This window comes from Oryctolagus cuniculus, chromosome 4 (genome assembly GCF_964237555.1).
Source record: "Oryctolagus cuniculus chromosome 4, mOryCun1.1, whole genome shotgun sequence".
Taxonomy (NCBI): Eukaryota; Metazoa; Chordata; class Mammalia; order Lagomorpha; family Leporidae; genus Oryctolagus; species Oryctolagus cuniculus.
Genome location: NC_091435.1, coordinates 125,388,595 through 125,408,818, shown reverse-complemented (window position 1 = coordinate 125,408,818; position 20,224 = coordinate 125,388,595). Strand labels below are relative to the sequence as shown.

The following is a 20,224-nucleotide window of genomic DNA, read 5'->3' as shown; positions in this document are numbered from 1 at the left end:
ATTCTTGCACCAACAAAACAAAAGCCAGAATATATGTTCAGACAGGAAGCAGCCTTCTTAGAGGGCATAAATATAATATATTGTATAAGGTGGATAGGCAGATCTAGACAATCCTTCATGAAGATTCTAATTATTAATCTATTTTTAAGCCAATCTTTAGTCTTTAATGGAGGGTAGGCTTAGTTGATAATTAATGCCTTCCAATTCATTCTTTGAGAAAATTACCTTCACTAAGATTTTGCCTTTCAAACTCTGAGGGCTTGGGAGTTGCTTGCACTCTCCTGTGTCTACAGATGACAGGTCCAGTTTGTCTCGGAATATTCCTTTCAGGTACTGAGCAATCTTCCTCTGCTGCTGAATACTGCAGTGATTCTCAATAGACAATATAACTGGGAACCTGGGAAAACAGAAACACATTCCAGAGGCTTCAGGTACTGGCAACTCATAGGAATTTTACAAAAGAATTCCATATTCATTGTGTGCTTACAATCCTAGTGACAGTATTTGCAATAGTGGCAATGATTAAAATGATACAAAATGAGAAAGATTAGAGATGCATTAAAATATTCCTCTGAGCAAATTTACTTTGGTAAGCATAATGACTGAACAAAATATCAATCCATGTGGATGATTTAGTTTAATATTTTGCAAGAGGAAAAATAATCAGTAGGTACATTATGTATTTTTTAAAATTAAAAAGGAAGAGAAAAATTGTAAAGAGCTGAGAAACCTAAAGACAGCAAACTCATATAATTTTCTCTTATTCAGTCTAAAGACTAGAAACATCTAAGAACCACAAATATCATTATATGTAGTTATTTACTCTAAATATACATAATCAGCTCACAGCTCAAATAGCACTGAGAAGAAAATAGCAAGGTGGAATTATGTGTTATATACTGTCCCGTGTCTGGCATTTCAAAATCACTTCCTTATAGAAATATATGTTAGTTGTCAATTTTTTAAAAAGGCCAAGCATTCACTCTACACCAGATCTTAAGTTTGTGTACAGAGAATTTGAGACTCAACGAAGTGACTACCCCAAGACAGCCTGACAAGTTGGTGGACAAGGCACATAGGAAACCAGGGACAACCGTGTGACTTTATTCCTCTGTCAACTCGGATTTTTCTTTAGAGTAAGAAATTCTCTCAAATTCAGATTTGATTAATTTTTCCTAATTTTCTATCATATATCTTCAGAAATAACAGACAATGGATTCTTTCCATAAAACAATAAAAACCAATACTTGAATTGCCTAATACATGTATGTGGAAGAAAAAATTCTTTTTCCAGGCTTTCTTAACAAGAACAGGTTCCATAATATGGGCTACACCTCTTGAAATTACCGTCTATGCTCATTAGTAAGGCCTACTGCTGAAAGTAATAACAGAGATGACTTTTGTAAGAGTCAGTTGCTTATCTCACCACAATCTATGTGTTGTTTCTTTCCTAACATGAGTTTTACCCTAGAGTATTAGAGGAGAGAAAAACAACAATAAACTACCACCCTGAGGTATCTTGCAATTACATTAGGGATTTTTAACCATGAATTTGCAAATTATCAATCTGCTTATTAAAAGCTTGCTAGTGGGGCCAGCACCATGGCTCACTTGGTTAATCCTCCACCTGCGGTGCCAGCATCCCATATGGGTGCTGGGTCCTAGTCCCAGGTGCTCTTCTTCCAGCCCAGCTCTCTGCTGTGGCCCAGGAGGGCAGTGGAGGATGGCCCAAGTGCGTGGGCCCTGCACCCCATGGGAGACCAGGAGAAGCACCTGGCTCCTGGCTTCAGATCGGTGCAGTGCTGGCCATAGCAGCCATTTGGGGAGTGAACCAATGGAAGGAAGACCTATTTCTCTGTCTCTCTCTCACTGTCTATAACTCTATCTGTCCAAAAAAAAAAAAAAAAAAAAAAAAAGCTTGCTAGTGTCTGATAATGTTCAGTGTAAAGATGTGCTTCTCAAAAAAGAAGAGAATAATTTTGTACCCTCTAGGGATATTTCTCAATGTCTGAAGACATTTTTGGTGGTCACAGAGAGTGTTACTGGCATTTGGTAAATAGAAGCCCAGAATCATGCTAATCATCCTACAATGTGCAGAAGACAGCTCCCTACAGCAAAACAATTATGTGGCCCAAAGCATCAATTCACCAAAGTAGAGAAGGCATGGCATGAAGTTGAAACCCAAGTCTAAGAAAGAAAATGATCAAACTTTTAAAATGCACTAAACAAGCTTATTAACTGTCTTAATTTAAATCAGGGTTATAAAAACTAATCAGAATTCAGTATTCACAATTCCCCCACACAGAACACACCATAAACTAAACCTGCCATACAGCAAGTGTCTCTTATTAGAACAACATTTTAGCCTCATTATTAATTAATGAGACCAAGTATTAAAATTTTAAAGTCTACTAACTTTTTAAAATTTAATTTTATGCAACTACAACTTTTATTTGCTTCTTTAATTCAAAAATTCTTTCTCAAAAGTCTGGAATATTACAGAACAGCTAGGCCACAAAGAATGAATAAGAAATGCATAATGTAGCCTGCTGTTTTCAATCAGTTCACAGGAATACATATTTCAAAGAAGGCAAGTAACCAACAATTGTAAGAGGGTGCTATATGACAGAAATATGCTCAGGATGTTAAATATAGAGAAAAAGAAGATTTAAATCAGCTGATGGCATCAGTAAGTTTGCTAGAGGGACAATGCTTAAGTAGTCTTGTACATAATACAAAAAGTGGCAGGTGGAATGATGGGAAAAATGGTTGCAGGCAAAGAGAACATCACACATGAGGGTAGGGAGTTGCAAAAGAGTGGGGCTCACTGGAATAGTCAAAAGTCAGAATAATTAGGCAGAATCCTAAGGTTCTGCTGCAACGGAAGAAGACATTGGAAGGCAAAAAATAGGCCAGGTCTTGAAGGGCATAGAAGACATGCCATGTACTACAGAGAACTTTTGAAGGATCTTAAGACAGGAATACAACACCATGCTTATATTTCAGAAAGAAATTTTTCGTATCAGTGTGGAAGATGAACCAAAGGGAAAATGAAAGGTCAGCAATGGAGTGCAAAGACAATTTAAGAAGAATGTTCTCCCTGATCGGTGACAACTGACTGAACACCAAAAAGGAAACCTGTTGAAGTGAAATGAACACTATGGGAAACGGTGATTTGATCAGCATAGCCCTGACTGTTAATGAACAACTTAATACATTATCCCTCTTAGTAGTTTTTTTGTCTGTTCTACTTAATATGACTGGTTTAATTCTGTAATTAATACACAGTTATTCTTAAGTGTTGAAAATTAACTGAAATGTGATCCCTGTTAAACATAAGAGTGGGAATAAGAGAGGGAAGAGATGTATAATTTGGGACATGCTCAAGCTGACTTGCCCCAAATGGTAGAGTTAGAAACATACCAGGGCATTCCAATTCAATCCCATCAAGGTGGCATGTACCAATGCCATCTCACTATTCCAAGTGATCAATTTCTGTTCACAATTGATCATAATGAAAGGACTAAGAGTCAAAGGGAGCACATAAACATGTCTAGTACCTGCTAACACTAGCCGATAGAGTAAATAAAGGGGAGAGTGATCCAACATGGGAAGTGAGATACTCAGCAGACTCATAGAATGGCAGATGTCCTAAACAGCACTCTGGCCTCAGAATCAGCCCTAAAGGCATTCGGATCTGGCTGAAAAGCCCATGAGAGTATTTCAGGCATGGAAAGCCAAGACACTCTGGCAAAAGATCTCTGTGAGTGAGATCCCAGTGGAAAGAACAGGTCTTCAAAGAAGGAGGTACCTTTCTCTGAAGGGAGGAGAGAACCTCCACTTTGACTATGACCTTGTCTAAACAAGATAAGAGTCGGAGAACTCAGAGGGCTTCCATAGCCTTGGAAACTCATGACTGGAGCATAGGGAGATTACTGATGCCATAGACAGGAGTGTCAATTGGTAAAGTCAACAACAGGAGTCACTGTGCACTTACTCCTCATGTAGGATCTCTGTCCTTAATGTGCTGTGCATTGAGATTTAATGCTATAACGAGTACTCAAACAATATATTTCACTTTGTGTTTCTATGGGGGTGCAAACTGGTGAAATCTTTACTTAATGCATACTAAACTGATCCTCTGTAAAAAAAAAAAAAAAAAAAAAAAAGAAATTATCAACTCCCAACTTGACTCTCACTGGGATTAAACATGACAATAGGTCTGATCTGATTTCATCATCATTTAAAAAAAATCATCTATTATTTTTCACTTTATGTTTCTGTGTGGGAGCAAACTGTTGAAATCCTTACTTAATGTATACTAAGCTGATCTTCTGTATATTAAGATAATCGAAAATGAATCTTGATGTGAATGGAAGGGGAGAGGGAGTGGGAAAGGGGAGGGTTGTGGGTGGGAGGGACGGTATGGGGGGGAAGCCATTGTAATCCATAAATCGTACTTTGGAAATTTATATTCATTAAATAAAAGTAAAAAAAAATTTTTTTTTAAATTATAATATTACTAATACTAATAAAAAAAAGAAAAAAAAGGAAATCTTAAAAAAAAAAAAAGAAGAAGAAGAAGAAGAATCAACAAATATTGTCTGAATTTAGACTAACTCCCAATTTCTGGCTGCAGCCACTGGTAGGCAGTACTGCCCCTAAGCAAAAGGAAACAGAGCACAAGGCAACTGGAGGTTTGGCAGAATGAGATGCCGAGTTCAGCTTGGGTTGTTAAGTCCCATTCTGGCAGGAGTCTCATCTTCTGTTCAGTGTTGTGGCTGCTTGCACTTATGGCATACTCAGATGAATATGTGATGAGGATTTTTTTCTGTATAGGCCTAGAACTTACAGATAAAGTTTTAGACATATAATTAAACATCTAAGAAATAGAACAAGGGCAACACCTTAGGGAATCATAACTATTAAAAGATTAAGGCAATGGAATAGCAAACCATAGACCAAAAAAAGGAGATAGAAGCCATCATAGTAATGGAGGAGAAAATGTTATAAGGGAAGAGAAGAAAAGTATTAAGGAATAGATGACCAACACTATTGAATGTCAAGGAGAGATCAAGTAACACAAGGATGCCACAAACTTAAGTATACACAGGCCACCCAACAAGTCTGGAAATCTAGATAATATTATTTTACCATTTTATAATCTAATACCAAAACTACTTATTTATGTTTCCAGACTTTATGGATACTATATACTCAGGGTATAGAAATTTAGAGGTCACTCTGTCTTCAAGAAGACAGGATGAGAATGAATGGGATAGGAATAAATGGAGCATGGAAATGTACAAAAGATGGAACCCATACAATTTGTCCATGATGTTTTGCTGAGTGGGAAGGAGAGAACTAAGATAGTAGAAAGGGAAATATAAAGTCCAAGAAAGAGCATAGGTTTTATAGCCATGTTAATCCAGGCAATGTTCCATGTGCTAACAGACGGCTGTACTCCCTCCCAACTGTTGCTATACTTACTCATTCTTCACGAACGCATGCTTGTTGATGGTGTCCACAACATCTCTGAAGAGAATTTTTGAAGTGAGAGTATAACCATGGTGCACAACTGGCTCTCCATCTGGACCATCCCAACAGTCAACTGCCAAAACACAGAACTTCCATCAACAACCCCAAATCTCTGGTGTATTAATATTTCTGGGACTACAAGACACACATTATTTTTCAGTTAATATTTAAAATTGTACCTATTAAAAAATTATAAAGATGCCACATAGAATAATTTCTTGTCAGAAGAAGGAACTGAAGATAATAAATGATTTGCTTTTGAGTGCTTATCATTAACAAGGATGCCATGCACATAATTAGCCTTGCTTTCCAAAACCTCTGCTAGATATTGATCTAAATCCAACTAAATATGTGCGGATATGTTTCTAAACAGGTTGTTTCTCCAAGCTCACTTCTTCAGCTTTCAAAGGTCTTCTAGTAAGTCACAAAGCCCTTCCTCGGTCAGTCACAGGACTTTTCATAACCGTTCAATTAAATTCATTTTGTTTCCATTAGATTTATTTAGTTCTGTTAATTAAATCCTAATCAAGGCTAAAGTGGGATCCCCACAGAACCTTGCCAGTTCACATAATCCCTCACATTTCTCCCTTTCTTTCAGTAGGGGCCACACATTCAAAGAGCTTAACAGTTAACATAAACGAGTGCAGCAGCCCAAGAGGAAACATGAATACAAATGATATAACTACTCCTCAGTATCAATCATCACTAAGGAGGAATAAGAACATTTAATGCCGGACTTTTTTATGATTTATCTATTTATCTGAAAATCAAAGTTACAAAGAGAGAGGGATTTTCCATCTGCTGGTTCACTCCCCAGAAGACTGCAACAACCAGGACTAGGCCAGACCAAAGCCAGGAGCCATCAGCTTCCTTTGGGTCTCCCACATGGGCAGCAGGGGCCCAAACACTTGGGCCATCCTCCCTGCCCCTCCCAAGCTGATCCAAGCTGGATCAGAAGTAGAACAGCCGGGATCTGAACCAGAGCCCATATGGCCCCACTGGCTACACCACAATGCTGAGCCAGTGCCAGATATTTTGAGAAAGGTAAAAAGATCTAGATTTCATTCCAGAGTATTTTCCAAGTTTTTAAATACTGGCAATTAATCAACTTTTTAAAATACAATATGGGCTAAACATAAGCAATTCTGTAGCCTGAATTTCTCAAACAGGATATAGATTGAAACTCTGCCTTTCATTAAAACCATAGTGTTCAGGACTGTTTATCTTTACTGTTTTGGTAGCACCTTTCCTATATGCATACCCTAAGAGATGATACCTCTATTTCCTTTTATAACAATTATTTATTTGAGACACAGAGACACAGACAGAGCTCTTATCCTCTGATTCATTCTTCCTAATGCCAAGAACAGCTGAGGCTGGACCAAGGCTACAGCCAGGAACAGGAAACTCAATCCAAGTCTTCCACATGGGTGGCAGGAACCAAATTACTTGAGCCATCACCTGCTGCCTCCCAAGATCTGCATTAGCAGGAAGCTGGGGTCAGGACCTGGAGGCTCCTATCAAACCCAGGTACTCCAAGCTGGGATATGAATGTCTTAACTGTTAGGAGAAACGTCTGCCCTTCAAAAACTTTTAAAATGTTCACCATAACCATGACAGGACTGTAATGTTAATTTTACACATCAACGTGGGTGGACTATGATGGCTTCCACAGCAAAGACTGAGGTTTCTGGTGGAGGGAGAAAATCTCCTAAGACTGCAACACAGAAGCCCTGAGTCTCCAGCCTGTTGCCCTTTGGATTCATACTCAAGACAACACCAACTCTTACATCAGTCTCCAGCCTGCCAAGCTTGCTCTACACATTTCTGACATGCTAAAACCCAAAATCATGGGACCCAGTCCCTTAAAAATCAATCAATCTCAATCTTTCTCTTTATATATTTTACATGTTTCCCTCAACAACCCTAACACAGTTATCTGTACTGATCCTTTAAATATTGACTATTCAAATATCTTTAGGGACATAACTGGGAATGGGGGATGAAAAATAGTGTTTAAGATTAATACTGCAGGAGGGCCAGCACTGTGGCATAGGGAGTAAAGCTGCCACTTGCAGTGTTGGCATCCCATATGGGCACTGGTTCAAGTCTCAGCTGCTCCACTTCCAATCCAGCTTTCTGCTATGGCCTAGGAAAGCAGTAGAAGATGGCCCAAGTCCTTGGGCCCCTGCACACAGGTGGGAGACCCACAAGTTCCTGGCTCTTAGCTTCAGATTAGCCCAGATCCAGCCATTGCAGCTAGTGGGGAGTGAACCAGTGGATGGAAGACCTCTCTCCCTCTGCCTCTGCTTCTCTGCAATTCTGCTTTTCAAATAAATAAATAAATCTTTTTTTAAAAAAAGAGAGAGATTAATATTGCAGGGACACTGGAAACAAAGTATAAAGATGCTGTTGGCCGGCGCTGTGGCTCAATAGGCTAATCATCCGCCTTGTGGCGCCGGCACAACGGGTTCTAGTCCCGGTCGGGGTGCCGGATTCTGTCCCGGTTGCCCCTCTTCCAGGCCAGCTCTCTGCTGTGGCCCGGGAGTGCAGTGGAGGATGGCCCAAGTGCTTGGGCCCTGCACCCCATGGGAGACCAGGAGAAGCACCTGGCTCCTGCCTTTGGATCAGCAAAGTGCACCGGCCGCAGCGTGCCAGCCTCAGCAGCCATTGGAGGGTGAACCAACAGCAAAGGAAGACCTTTCTCTCTGTCTCTCTCTCTCACTGTCCACTCTGCCTGTCAAAAAAAAAAAAAAAAAAAAAAAAAAGATGCTGTTGAGAAGAACAAGGTTTTGTAATATCATCCTACACTGCCATGCTGTTCCTTTGGGTCTGCAAATAATGTCAAATGGAACAAAGATATCTTCTCAGAAGAGATTAATCCATCGTTTTCCATGTCCCCGAAATCTTTTGTCTCTGGATATAGTCTTGGAAAGAACGCACAGATATCTCAATTTTTACCATGATTTATAGTTCCATTTTGGTGGAAAAGGGGCATGAGAGTTCATAAATGAACTAATGTCAGTAGGTACAGCAATGTCATGCCTGAATTGTTTATCATGTCCACATACAAACAATTCCTAAAACTACATCAACTGTGAAAAATAGGGTGCTCTGTTGTTAATACAGGAAGAACATCCATAGTTGAAGGTGCTGGGTTGTCCTAATGGTCACATTGGATATCCAATTTCATTACTTGTCTGTTAAGTGAGAATAACAACACTCCCTGACAACACTGGCATTTACCCTGAGGCATTGATAGCCAAGTTCAAATGGCAGTGAAGTCTCCTGCAAGAACATGCTGTGTTGGGAATATTGGCGAGGTAGAAATCCTCCAACCAATGCCTCTAGCCACAAAAGAGCTGGGGCTTGTGTTTCAATCAGGTCACACACTAGAGGCTTCCAAAAAGCACCATGACAAACAAGTGGGTCAGTTGGGAGTGCAAGAAGCTAACCTGGTGGTTTTTCATAATGAAACTTAAAAATGTTCCACCCTGGTAGTGCTCCCAGAGATAACAGGAAAAGTTGTAAACCGATTACAACAGTGATGCAACATCAGTCCCATAATGAAAGTGAAAATCCCTGAACAGAACATCCATATTTATTAAGCAACTCAGGCTGAAAATCAAGTGCATGAAAAGCCATGTACAAAACGTTATCAATTTGATTTGCTGACAAGCCCACCTTACCAAAAAGTCTTATTAGTCTTCCCCAAGACACCCTCTGCATCCTGACTGAAGACATGACTGACTACAGCTGAACTAACGGAGATGGAAAACACAACATTACAAAACAGAAGCTTGAAACTGGAGAGATTCTTCAGGTCACAGGACCATGAAGAAACTGTCCAGGATCACTATTCTTCATTTCTTACGTGCAACACTTGGCAAAAGCTGCTTCAGAAAACTGTCTGTGGGACCCAACATTTTCAACTCATGACCTGCTATAGTCTATAAGTCGAGTTCTTTAAATCCTAGACATAGCTGTTTAAGAATAAAAACAAGTTCATTGAGATTGAAGTGCCAGTGAGTATATATACATTGCTGCCTCCATGCCCAAGTTCCAAAGGTAAACTAAGGCATTCCAATCACAGGGCTGACAGAAATTGCTAGGAGACAATACAAGATCACATCACCAAATTCTAAGCCTTCAGAATCACATATTTGGTGGTAGACATAATTGGGAAGGAAGCAAGTTCCTCCTTTCAAAGCCAACCTGAGTGTGGGTATTGTGATCTGAATCTCAGACTAGAGTACTTGCTCAAGTCGCCACTGCTCTGTTCAGATGAAGCTTCCTGCTGATGCATCAAATAAGGCAGAAGAAGGCCTAGGTGCTTGGGTTCCTGCCTCCCACTTGGGAGATGCTGATGGAGTTCTGGGCTTCTGCCCTCAGGCTTGCTCTGTCCCCAAATGTTGTGGGTATTTGGGGAGTGAATCAACAGATGGAAGATTGAATAACTGATCTCTCTCTCTCTATCCCTTTCTCTTTGTCTCTTTCCCTCCCTCTCTAACTCTCTCTCTCTCTTTTCTGCTCTGCCTTTCAAAAAAAATTAATAAATCTTATAAAAAAAAAAAAAAAAGCCAGGGGCCAGCGCTGTGGTGCAGTGGGTTAATACCCTGGCCTGAAGTGCCGGCATCCCATATGGGCACCGGTTAGAATCCTGGCTGCTCCACTTCTGATCCAGCTCTCTGCTATGGCCTGCAAAAGCAGTTGAAGATGGTCCAAGTCCTTGGGCCCCTGCACCCATGTGGGAGACGTGGAAGAACCTCCTGGCTCCTGCCTTCGGTTCGGTGCAGTTCCAGCTGTTGTGGCCAACTGAGAAGTAAATCATAGGATGGAAGACCTTTCTCTCTCTCTGCCTCTCCTCTCTCTGTGTAACTCTGACTTTCAAATAAATAAATAAAGCTTAAAAAGCCAATCTACCCCTCTACCCTGTGCTTCTCACTTTAAAAAAAAAAGTATTTATTTGATTTCAGAGTTATAGATGGAGAGGGAGAGACAGAGAGAGAGGACTTCTATCTATCTGGCTCACTCCCCAAATGGTTGCAACTGGCTCCAGAAGTCTGGAGCCTCTTCCAAATCTCTCACGTGAGTGCAGGGGCCCAAACACTTGCATCATCTTCTGCTGTTTTCCCAGGCACATTAGCAGAGAGCTGGATCAGAAGTGGAGCAGCAGGGACTCAAGCCAGCCTTCATATGGGATGCTGGCATTGTAGGCATTGGCTAACGCATTATGCCACAACACCAGCCCTGCTTCTCACCTTCTCTAGCTGTCCTTATGTGACCTGATAGCTTTCATTCAGTCCCTTTTGGGGCTGCTCATGCCAGTCAATGCTTGCTCCTCCAGAGAGCACCCAGGCATCTTGGACAACAGTGGAGTGGAAGAGTGTGACCAACTTGCGCTCAAATTGCAACTTCTAAGCTTCTGACCTATGAAAGCTTAAGTCATTTACCTATAACTCTGAGTTGAAGTGTCTTCTCAAGAGACCATTCTATATCCACTGATGGTGTTATAAGAATTAAATGAGGATATATGGAAAGTACTTAACAAGGTCCTGGCTCACAAAAGTGCTGAAATCATAATAGTTCTCTTTTTCCTTCCTACAGTATATTCAAATCCACAGAGACAACCAAATTTGCCAATAGGAAACAGATCAAGTACAAACCTTACCAAGTTCCCCAGGTAAGTGTAATTTCTTCTCCTCAACCAAAACTTTTCAAAAATAATCTTCCAACTTTTACTGTAAAGTTATAGTTCATTCTAATGGTGATAACTCTAAGCCAAATATTAGGGGAGGAATTTGCTGATGCAAGCTGATGAGGGAGATATTTGAGAGAATAAAGGAGATCATGTGCCTTTAAAATTACACCACAGCTGTGTACATTCTGTCTGTGCAAATATATGGATAAGGCAACCTTTTAGACAAAGCTAACTGATAAGCTGCCCTCTTAATACCCCGATCAAAGCTGGAGGAATACAAGCTTTGGTTCACTATAAGGAGATGATTGTAGGAACATAGTTAGGCTTGGGTAGGACACTGATTTTGGATAAGTAAACCAAAAAGGAGAAAATCAGTATCTGGAAGGACCCAAAAAGCTAAAGAAATCACTCAGAGGAAACAGAGATTTCAAAGTTGCAAAACTGCCCAGAGTTGACTATCTCTTTATTGAGCTAGTAAAGGTCATTTTCCACATCTGACCTCCAAGAAAGTGTTACTATTAAAATGATAGGCAACCATCAGTGTGAATCCAGTGAGGCTGCATGACCCTGGCGTTTCTGAGCATGTCAGACGTGCAAAACTTGTAAGGAAACAAAGGGCTGAATAATGACTGATAGCAGAATGCCACCTTCCAGAACTTTTGTTGTCTGCGAGGTTTTTATTTATGTTAATATTTTATAAGCATCTTCACTATATAGTTGCTTAGGCCATTCATTTACTAGAAACTACTGCTGGTGTGTATTCTCAACAACTACTCCAAAATTACTGTCTTAAATCATTATTGCACAACGCAAGAGAGGATTACGAGTTAAGAATTGTTTTACAATGAGTAGAGAAAATGGTTCTAATCAGTGTGGGAGCATTTTCTGCAGTCTCTATTCTTTTTATTAGACTTGTCTAACTGATTAAAGGAACACACTAGAACTTGGATGAAGAGTACATACCTTCCACACAACGACAGCCCTCTTGCAGCACCCGCGCGTACATATCCACTTTGGACTGAGACAGGAGCTGGTCCCCTGTCAGGTATGTGTTGTGAGAAGAAGCAATGTAGTAGTTGCAGAGGGGCTGATCCATGTCCTGGTACACCTCGTGGTGCAGCGGGTTAAACACGTCACAAGCAGGACTACGCATGAAGTTCGTGAAGCCTTTGGAAGAAGGAAAGAAGGAAGCACTTGAGCTTTAGAAGCACATCCACTTAATTGACTAACAGAGACAAAGAAGTCAAAGAATGCTCAAAGCAATCATCTCATTTATCCTAAGGACAGCTTTTGTTGGGAAAACTGGGGCAATGAGAGATCTGCTTGAGGTCAAGTAGATGTGTCAAAAAATAGAAATGTGCTCTTTGGGGAGCAACCATTGAAACATAACCTAGAGAAAAATAAATGTACTTTTCAAGAATTTTGATTGGGTGGGAGAGGGCTCACTCAGGGCAAAGAAGCCATTTAGTAACAACTATACTCAAGTGATAATTGATCGAGTGTGACCTCAGGGGAGGCTCATGCCGGTACTCTGACCACAACTGATAGGTTGTTAAGTTGATTTGAAAAAGCACTTTAGTCAATCCTGTACTTAAAGTAATACATCAAAAATTGAGCACTGCCTAAATTCAGGGTGTGATTATTTGACTATCAAATTGGTTTCGGAGAATGCTGTTAACAACTGGCATACATTGTAACTTTGAAATTTACTTAAAAATTATGTAGGAAACATCAGTTTTTCCAGTCTTTCAAAACACAATGCAGACATTAAAGAGGCATTCATTAATACATGAATAAATACATAAATGACTCACAAGTAAAATGATTATTAGGTTAAGTGGTGTCAAGTCTTCAAGAATCCTTTGGTAAAATTATATCTGCAAAGATGCTCTGAGCCTTAAGAATTTCTTCATCCTCATCTTTATGCTCATAACCTAGAAGCTAGGCTTAATTTCATCTTTTGGGGCCCCACGAAGGAAAAAATTTCTGAGTACAGAAAAGGCCCAAATTAGTTTGTCTTGTCTGATTGTTTTTAAAATGATTTTTAATGATAGATGAAAATTATTCCTCTTCATTTTAATTACCCTCACTCCAGGAGGTAAATACATAATAGTAAAACTCCCTTGTCCATGCTGATCATGAGAGTGAAGGGAAATGGGAGGCCAATGGACAGGATCAGCCATGGCTTTGGATGCTGTTGGCGGCAGCAGGGCCCTAGTGATCTTCCACCAAGATTATTTGCTTTGCCTGAGTATCAGCTGCTTGCAATTTATTTCCTTACATATCTGAAATATATGTTAGATAGATACACGTACACACACACACACAAGCACGGCTATGATTTTAAGTATATAATACCCAGAAGCTAGATTCTGAGTATATAACTGTGGGCAAATTACATAATTTCTTTGAATCTCACTTTTCTCAACTACAATATGAGGTGGTTATATTAATGATATTTGTCTTACCAACAGTGCCTTCAGTAGTACCAACTGGGAGAAAAACAAGTCAATTGCTAACATTTCTAAAGAAATACATTTCTTTCAGTCACTAGTTTCAGATTACTAAATTCCCCTTCACAAGTCTATCAGGATGAAGCTATTTCCAAATATTAGCCAGTTGAGCCGAAATGTTTCTCAGCATCCACCATACAAATCGGTGTCCAGCAGATTTCCTTGCTATAGAAAATGTCAGGGGCACCGTGACAGTAACAGCCATAGCAGCATCAGGGCATCTGTGTTGTAGGCTTGCTTGATCATCTACAATTCCATGGGTGTCTCCTGATTCTTTCCCTAAACACTTCTGCTGGAATTTAGCTTAGCAGACTGCATCCAAGAAATGAGAAACTGAGAATATTAGTTATTTTACCTTCTATGCCAAGAACATTTTTCACCTTATTTTCTTCTGAAACTTCAAACTTCTTTATGATGTCAAGACAATAGTCTGTTGTCACGTTATTCATCTAAGTAAAACAGAGCATTAGTAGAGCATCTTTAATTTCATGAGATATGTTTCCCTACACTAAAAAGAAGGTGCCGATTCTTAAAGCATTCTCAATGCAGTGCAATTTACTTAACTGTGCAGTGTTTGAGACTACTAGTGTCAGAGCTACTTTGTCTTTGGAGAATGATCATGACCTCAAACATCCTATGTATCTTTCAGATTTAATCAGAGAAAGCAGCCCTTCACCTATTATATAAGTTTTCTCCAGGAAGTGGTAAATAAACTATAAAATCAATAATCAACACAATCATTGACAAATGTCCATTTACTCTAAGTTAGTAGCTAATGGCAAAGTTAATGCTTCCTACGTTAGTACTAGAGTTTGCTGATCATAAATATACACAGAAAGAAAACAATTCAGGGCCAGTGCGATGGTGTACCAGGTTAAGCGGCTGCAATCCAATATGTGCGCCGGTTCAAGTTGCTGCTCCTCCACTTCCAATCCAATTCCCTGTTAATGGAACTAGGAAAAACAGCAGAAGATAGCCCAAGTATTTTGGCCCCTGCCTCCCACATGGGAGACCCAGATGAAGCTCCTGACACCTGGCTTTGACCTGGCCCAGCCCTGGCTATTATGGCCATATGGAGAAATGGAAAAATGGAAGACATTTCTCTCTCTCTCTCTCTCTCTGACTTTTAAATAAATAAATAAATCTTTATTTTAAAAAATTCCCTACTAAAACAGAATGCTTCTATGGAAATCCACCTATATGTGCACATATATTTATAGAACCTTTCATCGAATGACCAGAGCAATCTGCCGTGGTGATTCAGAAACACGAAGGTCAGCAAGAGAAAATTAAAATAAAAAACTAGGTGTCGCTCCCCCTCTTCATGGAGGAACGACACTAAACCCTGCCTAGGCTTCATATCCGAGTCACGGTACCATTATGTCGCTCCCCCTCTTCATGGAGGAACGACACAGGACCCTGCGCTGTTCTTTCGTCTGCTCGGCCCTCCCCGGGTTTGCTGCTGGTTCTTCCCGGGTTGGCTACCGTCCCTTCCACCTCCGTGGAAGGGCGGTTCCCCCTGCCACATTCCCCACTTCCGCAGGGGAGCGGCACACCGCCGGCCGGCTCTCTCGGGGGCTGCACAGGTGTTCCCTCAGATGTTCCCCTTAGATGTTCCTGGTGCATGTTGTCTCTCTCCTCCTTTATAGTCCTCCTCCGCCAATCCCAACTCGGCTGCCCACACGCCGAGTACGCTACTCTCCTCCAATCAGGAGCAGGTCCTACAGTTTATTGGTTGAACTGGAGGCAGCTGTGTAGAAGCTGTTTCCCTTCTCAGCGCCATATTGTGGGAAAGCAGATGCATAGAATAAGTCTTAATTCCAGTAACTTAGTCTAGTCCGAGTTGCTCCCCACAACTAGGTAAGGTTAGAATCTCCAGAGCTAGACTGCTTTTGTTCAAATAGCTAACTCACATTAACAGTGAGACCTAAAGTAAGTTACTTATCTTCCCTGTGGCTACCTAACCTTAAATTGAACTCAGGTAAACTAGGAAGATCCCATGAGATCCAAAAGCTTCGAGCAGCTCATTAATTTGTCTGCAATTTGCTAGAGCATATTAGCACATGCAATCTAAAAGATATAATTTCTCACAAAATAAAAAAACCAAACTGATAACAACTTTATGTGTCAGCTTACACTAAGTTCATTTTGCAATTTTTAGCAAGTTTAAACATAGATTTATTTATTCATTCAATTGTTTATTTATTTGAGCAGGAGAGTGACAGAGATAGATATAGAGACAGAGACAGAGTCTGGGTCTCCCATATGGATGACAAGAACTCAAGTATAACAGAGTAGTGATGCAGATTAAATGAGTATTTGTAAGAATATTGTGCAAAAAGCAATATATCTTGTTATTATTGAGTTGGTCTCAATGTTGCTGCATGAACATTACATACTTAATGTCACTGGAAAAAGTAAACTCTTCAGGAATGTTCTGTTTATTAACAACATAAAATTATATTTTCATCAGTAAGCGCTTCAGCCCCACACCCTGACATTTAAAATACTAATGAATAATCATAGAGGAAGCTAACCTTGTGAGCCAGCATCTCATATTTCCTCAAAGATTCCATTATCTCTTAGGTCCAACACTTAGGTTTTAGGGAAATCTGATTTTTCTGAATAGTCTGCTGAATAGCTGTTAAGCTTTTTGCCGGCGAAATATCCTTGATTTTTGCCAGGTTCAGAGAGTGCATAATGCTTTAAAAAACTGTATAATAGCTAAAAATTTTATCACCTTTGTTCAGAGGCCCATGTTATCAAGACATCACCTGAAAATACCATAAGTAAATGAAACTGTGATACCTCCAAGGAACTCTACTGACCCAGACAAGCTTTGAGCAGCTCATTAATTTGCCTGCCATTTGCTAGAGAGCATTAGCACATGCATTCCAAAAGATAAGCAATTTCTCACCAAATAAAAAGCCAAACTGATAACAACTTTATGTGCCAGGTTAGACTAGTTCACTTTGTAATTTTTAGTGGTTTAAACATAGATTTGTTTATTTAATTATTTATTTGAGCAAGAAAGTGACAGAGAGAGATACCAAAACAGACAAGAGTCTGGGTCTTCCACATGGATAGCAGGAACTCAAGTACTTGAGATATCATCTACTGCTTCCCAGGTACATTAGCAGTTAAGTTGTACTGGAAGCAGGGAAGTGAGAAAAATGGGATGCAGGGGTCCCAAGCAGTGGCTTAACCCACTGAACCACAATGCCCACCCTAACTATCCAGTTTATAACACCATTTGTTTAGAAATTTAGGGGCCTTAAGTTGAACTCAGGTAAACTAGGAGGATACCATGAGATCTAAAAACGAAAAAAAAAAAAATAAAAGACAATCACAAAGTTCAAACTGAGATGTAGCCATTTCCAGGTAAGTAGAGAATTTACTCATTCAAGATCCAAAGTAGAAATTAACAGCAAAAAGTTATAACTGCAAAATACATGAGTAATTATTGAAAACATTAGTAAGTATTCCACATAGCTCACACATTTCTAGACAACATATAAGAATGGAAAAGAAATAATCCATTTTTCTAACAAAATTCAACTATTAAGGATTGGCTCAATGAAATATAGTGAAACTTCATAGTATAGAAAACTAAAATGTAAGAGTCAGTCATCTCCCATCCTTAGCCCATCTCTTGTTCTTATTTAATCTCCCAATAGCAAATTCATGCCTTTTATACAATTTTACATCTCTCTTAAGTTTATCATATTAATGAAGGTTCAACATACATTAGTGTTCTCTATTTTCCTTTTAGACCCTGTTTTCCTTCTTATTTGGCATAGCTGATAAAGTGAAACAGTAACAAATTCTCTAATCCAGGCTATATCTTATGGTTCTCATTAGAAAGTTTTATTGGCTATGAAATAAATAACCCAACTGCTATCTCCAAAACAGGATTTTTCTTTCTACTACAGCCAATTGATACCAAAAACAGTTTAAGATAAAACCTGATATATTTTAATAATGGCTCCTAACATTTATTTAATATTGTCAATGTTTATGATAAAAACCTTTTAGACAACTAATCTTAAATAGTCCTTACAATAGTTCTTACAATAGTCTTATAAACATATATACATTCTATTTACGGATAGAAAAATTGTCATTGAGAAAGGTTGAACATTGACATCAAAGTCACAAAACCTTAAGAGGTAGAATAAACTTGAACCTCTTTCATGTCAAATTCAAATTTATTTCTGTTATATTATAGCTATCCTTTGAGTGATTTTCTTTATATATACAACTTAAATTTTTACTTTCAAAACTGGTTGGCTTTCAGTATAATTAAACCTCCTGAATCATTTATCTTTTTTTTCTTTTTAAAATTTTATTTAAGTTATACAAGCTTCATGTATTTCATATAAACAGATTTAGGAACATAGTGATAATTCCCACCCTGTCCTCCCTCCCACACACACTCTAACTCTTCTTCCTCCTCCCTCTCCCATCCCCACACTTAGTTATTACAAAGATCTATTTTCATGAATCTTTTCCTAACTTAAATTTCTGCAATTTTCAAATCTGTGATTATATTTTTTTATTTTATTATTCAAATTTGGACTCCATTTTCTTTTACTTGTTTGCTATGTTTCTTTAATCTCATCCAGAAAAGACTCACTAGCCCTCACATATAAGGCCAATCCATGTCCCTAACACTACTTTCTATTTCTAAGCTTCCTATAAGTTTTCTAGCGAAACTTTCCCAGAAAGTGCAAATTTCAAAACAAAACCAGAGGAGTTAACAAATCATAGCAAACCAGGCACATGAAGCACACACACACACACACACACCTCCCCCTAGTAAGGTGCTCAGACTCGACTTGCCAAGGCAGAGCACTGATGGATCACTATCTGTGAGGCAGCTGGCTCTGGAAAGCCCACAGCTCTTTTCAAGGATGGTGGATGTTTGGGGGAGCAGACATGGCTGAGAGTGGATCATGTGCTCTCTATGACTGTGGGAGACTTGCACCCTGTGATTACGGGAATTCTGTGACTGTGATAGGGCATGCAATACGTGCAGGTAGGTCTTTGAGCAATCATTGTGTCTGGTTCCAAGGCTCACAATGAGGAGCCCACAGATCCTATGTGCAGTTCATGTGCCTGCAAGGGTGAGATGCTTAGGTGCTGTAGGCTCACCCTGGGTTTGCTCACCTTGGCAGAGACAGGCTGACACTGTCACAACACCAACCAATACGATCATACCCTCCTTGCTGCAGACAATAAAGGAGATCAACCATGACCAACTTTGATGTTAGCCTGGATTCTTGCTCCACCCTCAAGCACTAGCCAGAGCTCCCTGGTCCCACCCAGCATACACTTCTGGATATCATCCACTGATGAAGCAGACACTCCAATAAGCTACAGAGGCATATTTCAAACATAAAAGCCCTCAGAGGAGAAAACCAACAAGTGTTTCTACAGATTCTAAAAATAAATGTAAAAATAAAATAAGCATGAACAAAGAAGAAAATAGTACTCACCAAAAGGAATGCAAAAGCACTTCAATATTAGAATGTGAAGACAAAGATATTGATGAAATGCCTGAAAAGTTACTCAAAAGAATGATCATAAGATTACTCAAAAATACTGAGAATCAAAGACATGACTTAAAGAAATCCATAAACGACCCATGAAAAATTCTGTTGAGAGACAGAGATATTGAAGAGAAATCAAACTGAAATATTAGAAATGAAAAATTCAGTGTGTTAAATAAAAATACAGTAGAAAGCCATAACACAGACTGGTGAGGCAGAAGAAAAAGTTTCTGAACTAGAAGACAAACCTTCAAAAATATCTCAAAGGAAGGAAGGAAGGAGGGAAGAGGGAGGGAGGGAGGGGAGGGGAGGGGAGGGGAGGGGAGGGGAGGGGGGGGAGGGAGGGGAGGGGAGGGGAGGGGAGGGAAGGGAAAGGATCTCTGTTTCAATATTCATGGGATACTATCCAAAGACCAAACACATGTGTCTTAGGACTTCCTGAAAGTGTGGAAAGACAGAATGGATTAAAAGACCTATTCAGTGAAATAATGGCAGCAAACTTCCCTAAATTGGAAAAAGATAGGAACATCCAAGTATAGGAAGCACATAGACCTCTTAATAGGTATTATCAGAAAATATCTTCATTATGAAACATTAAAGTTGAACTTTCAAAAGTAAAATACAAGTAGAAGATTCTAAAATGTGCATGAGAAAAATGCCAGTTTACTTTCAAAGCATCTCAATTGCACTTAAACCTGATTTCTCATCAGAACCCTATAGGCTAGGAGAGAATGGAGATACATAGTCCAAGTCCTAAAAGAAAAAAAAACTATCAACCTAGAATACTATACCCAGCAAAGCTCTCATTTATAAGTGAAGGTGCAATAAACATATTCCAAAACAAACAGAAACTGAAAGAATATGTCATAACCACTCATCCAGCATTACAAATGATGTTTAAGGATGTACTACATACACAA

General features: G+C 39.4%; 1 protein-coding gene across 13 annotated transcripts in view; it reads right to left on the bottom strand.

The window, feature by feature from the left end:
- Positions 1-20,224, bottom strand: part of PLCH1 (phospholipase C eta 1) — a 300,525-nt gene that overhangs the window by 59,079 nt on the left and 221,222 nt on the right. For all 13 annotated transcript variants that reach the window (XM_070072611.1, XM_070072610.1, XM_070072614.1 and 10 more), the window contains 4 exons: positions 14,108-14,201; positions 12,203-12,406; positions 5,491-5,611; positions 226-397 (listed from right to left, as the gene is read on the bottom strand). In XM_070072611.1, the coding sequence (XP_069928712.1) occupies positions 226-397; positions 5,491-5,611; positions 12,203-12,406; positions 14,108-14,201 (591 nt within the window). The remainder of the gene's footprint in view (positions 1-225; positions 398-5,490; positions 5,612-12,202; positions 12,407-14,107; positions 14,202-20,224) is intronic.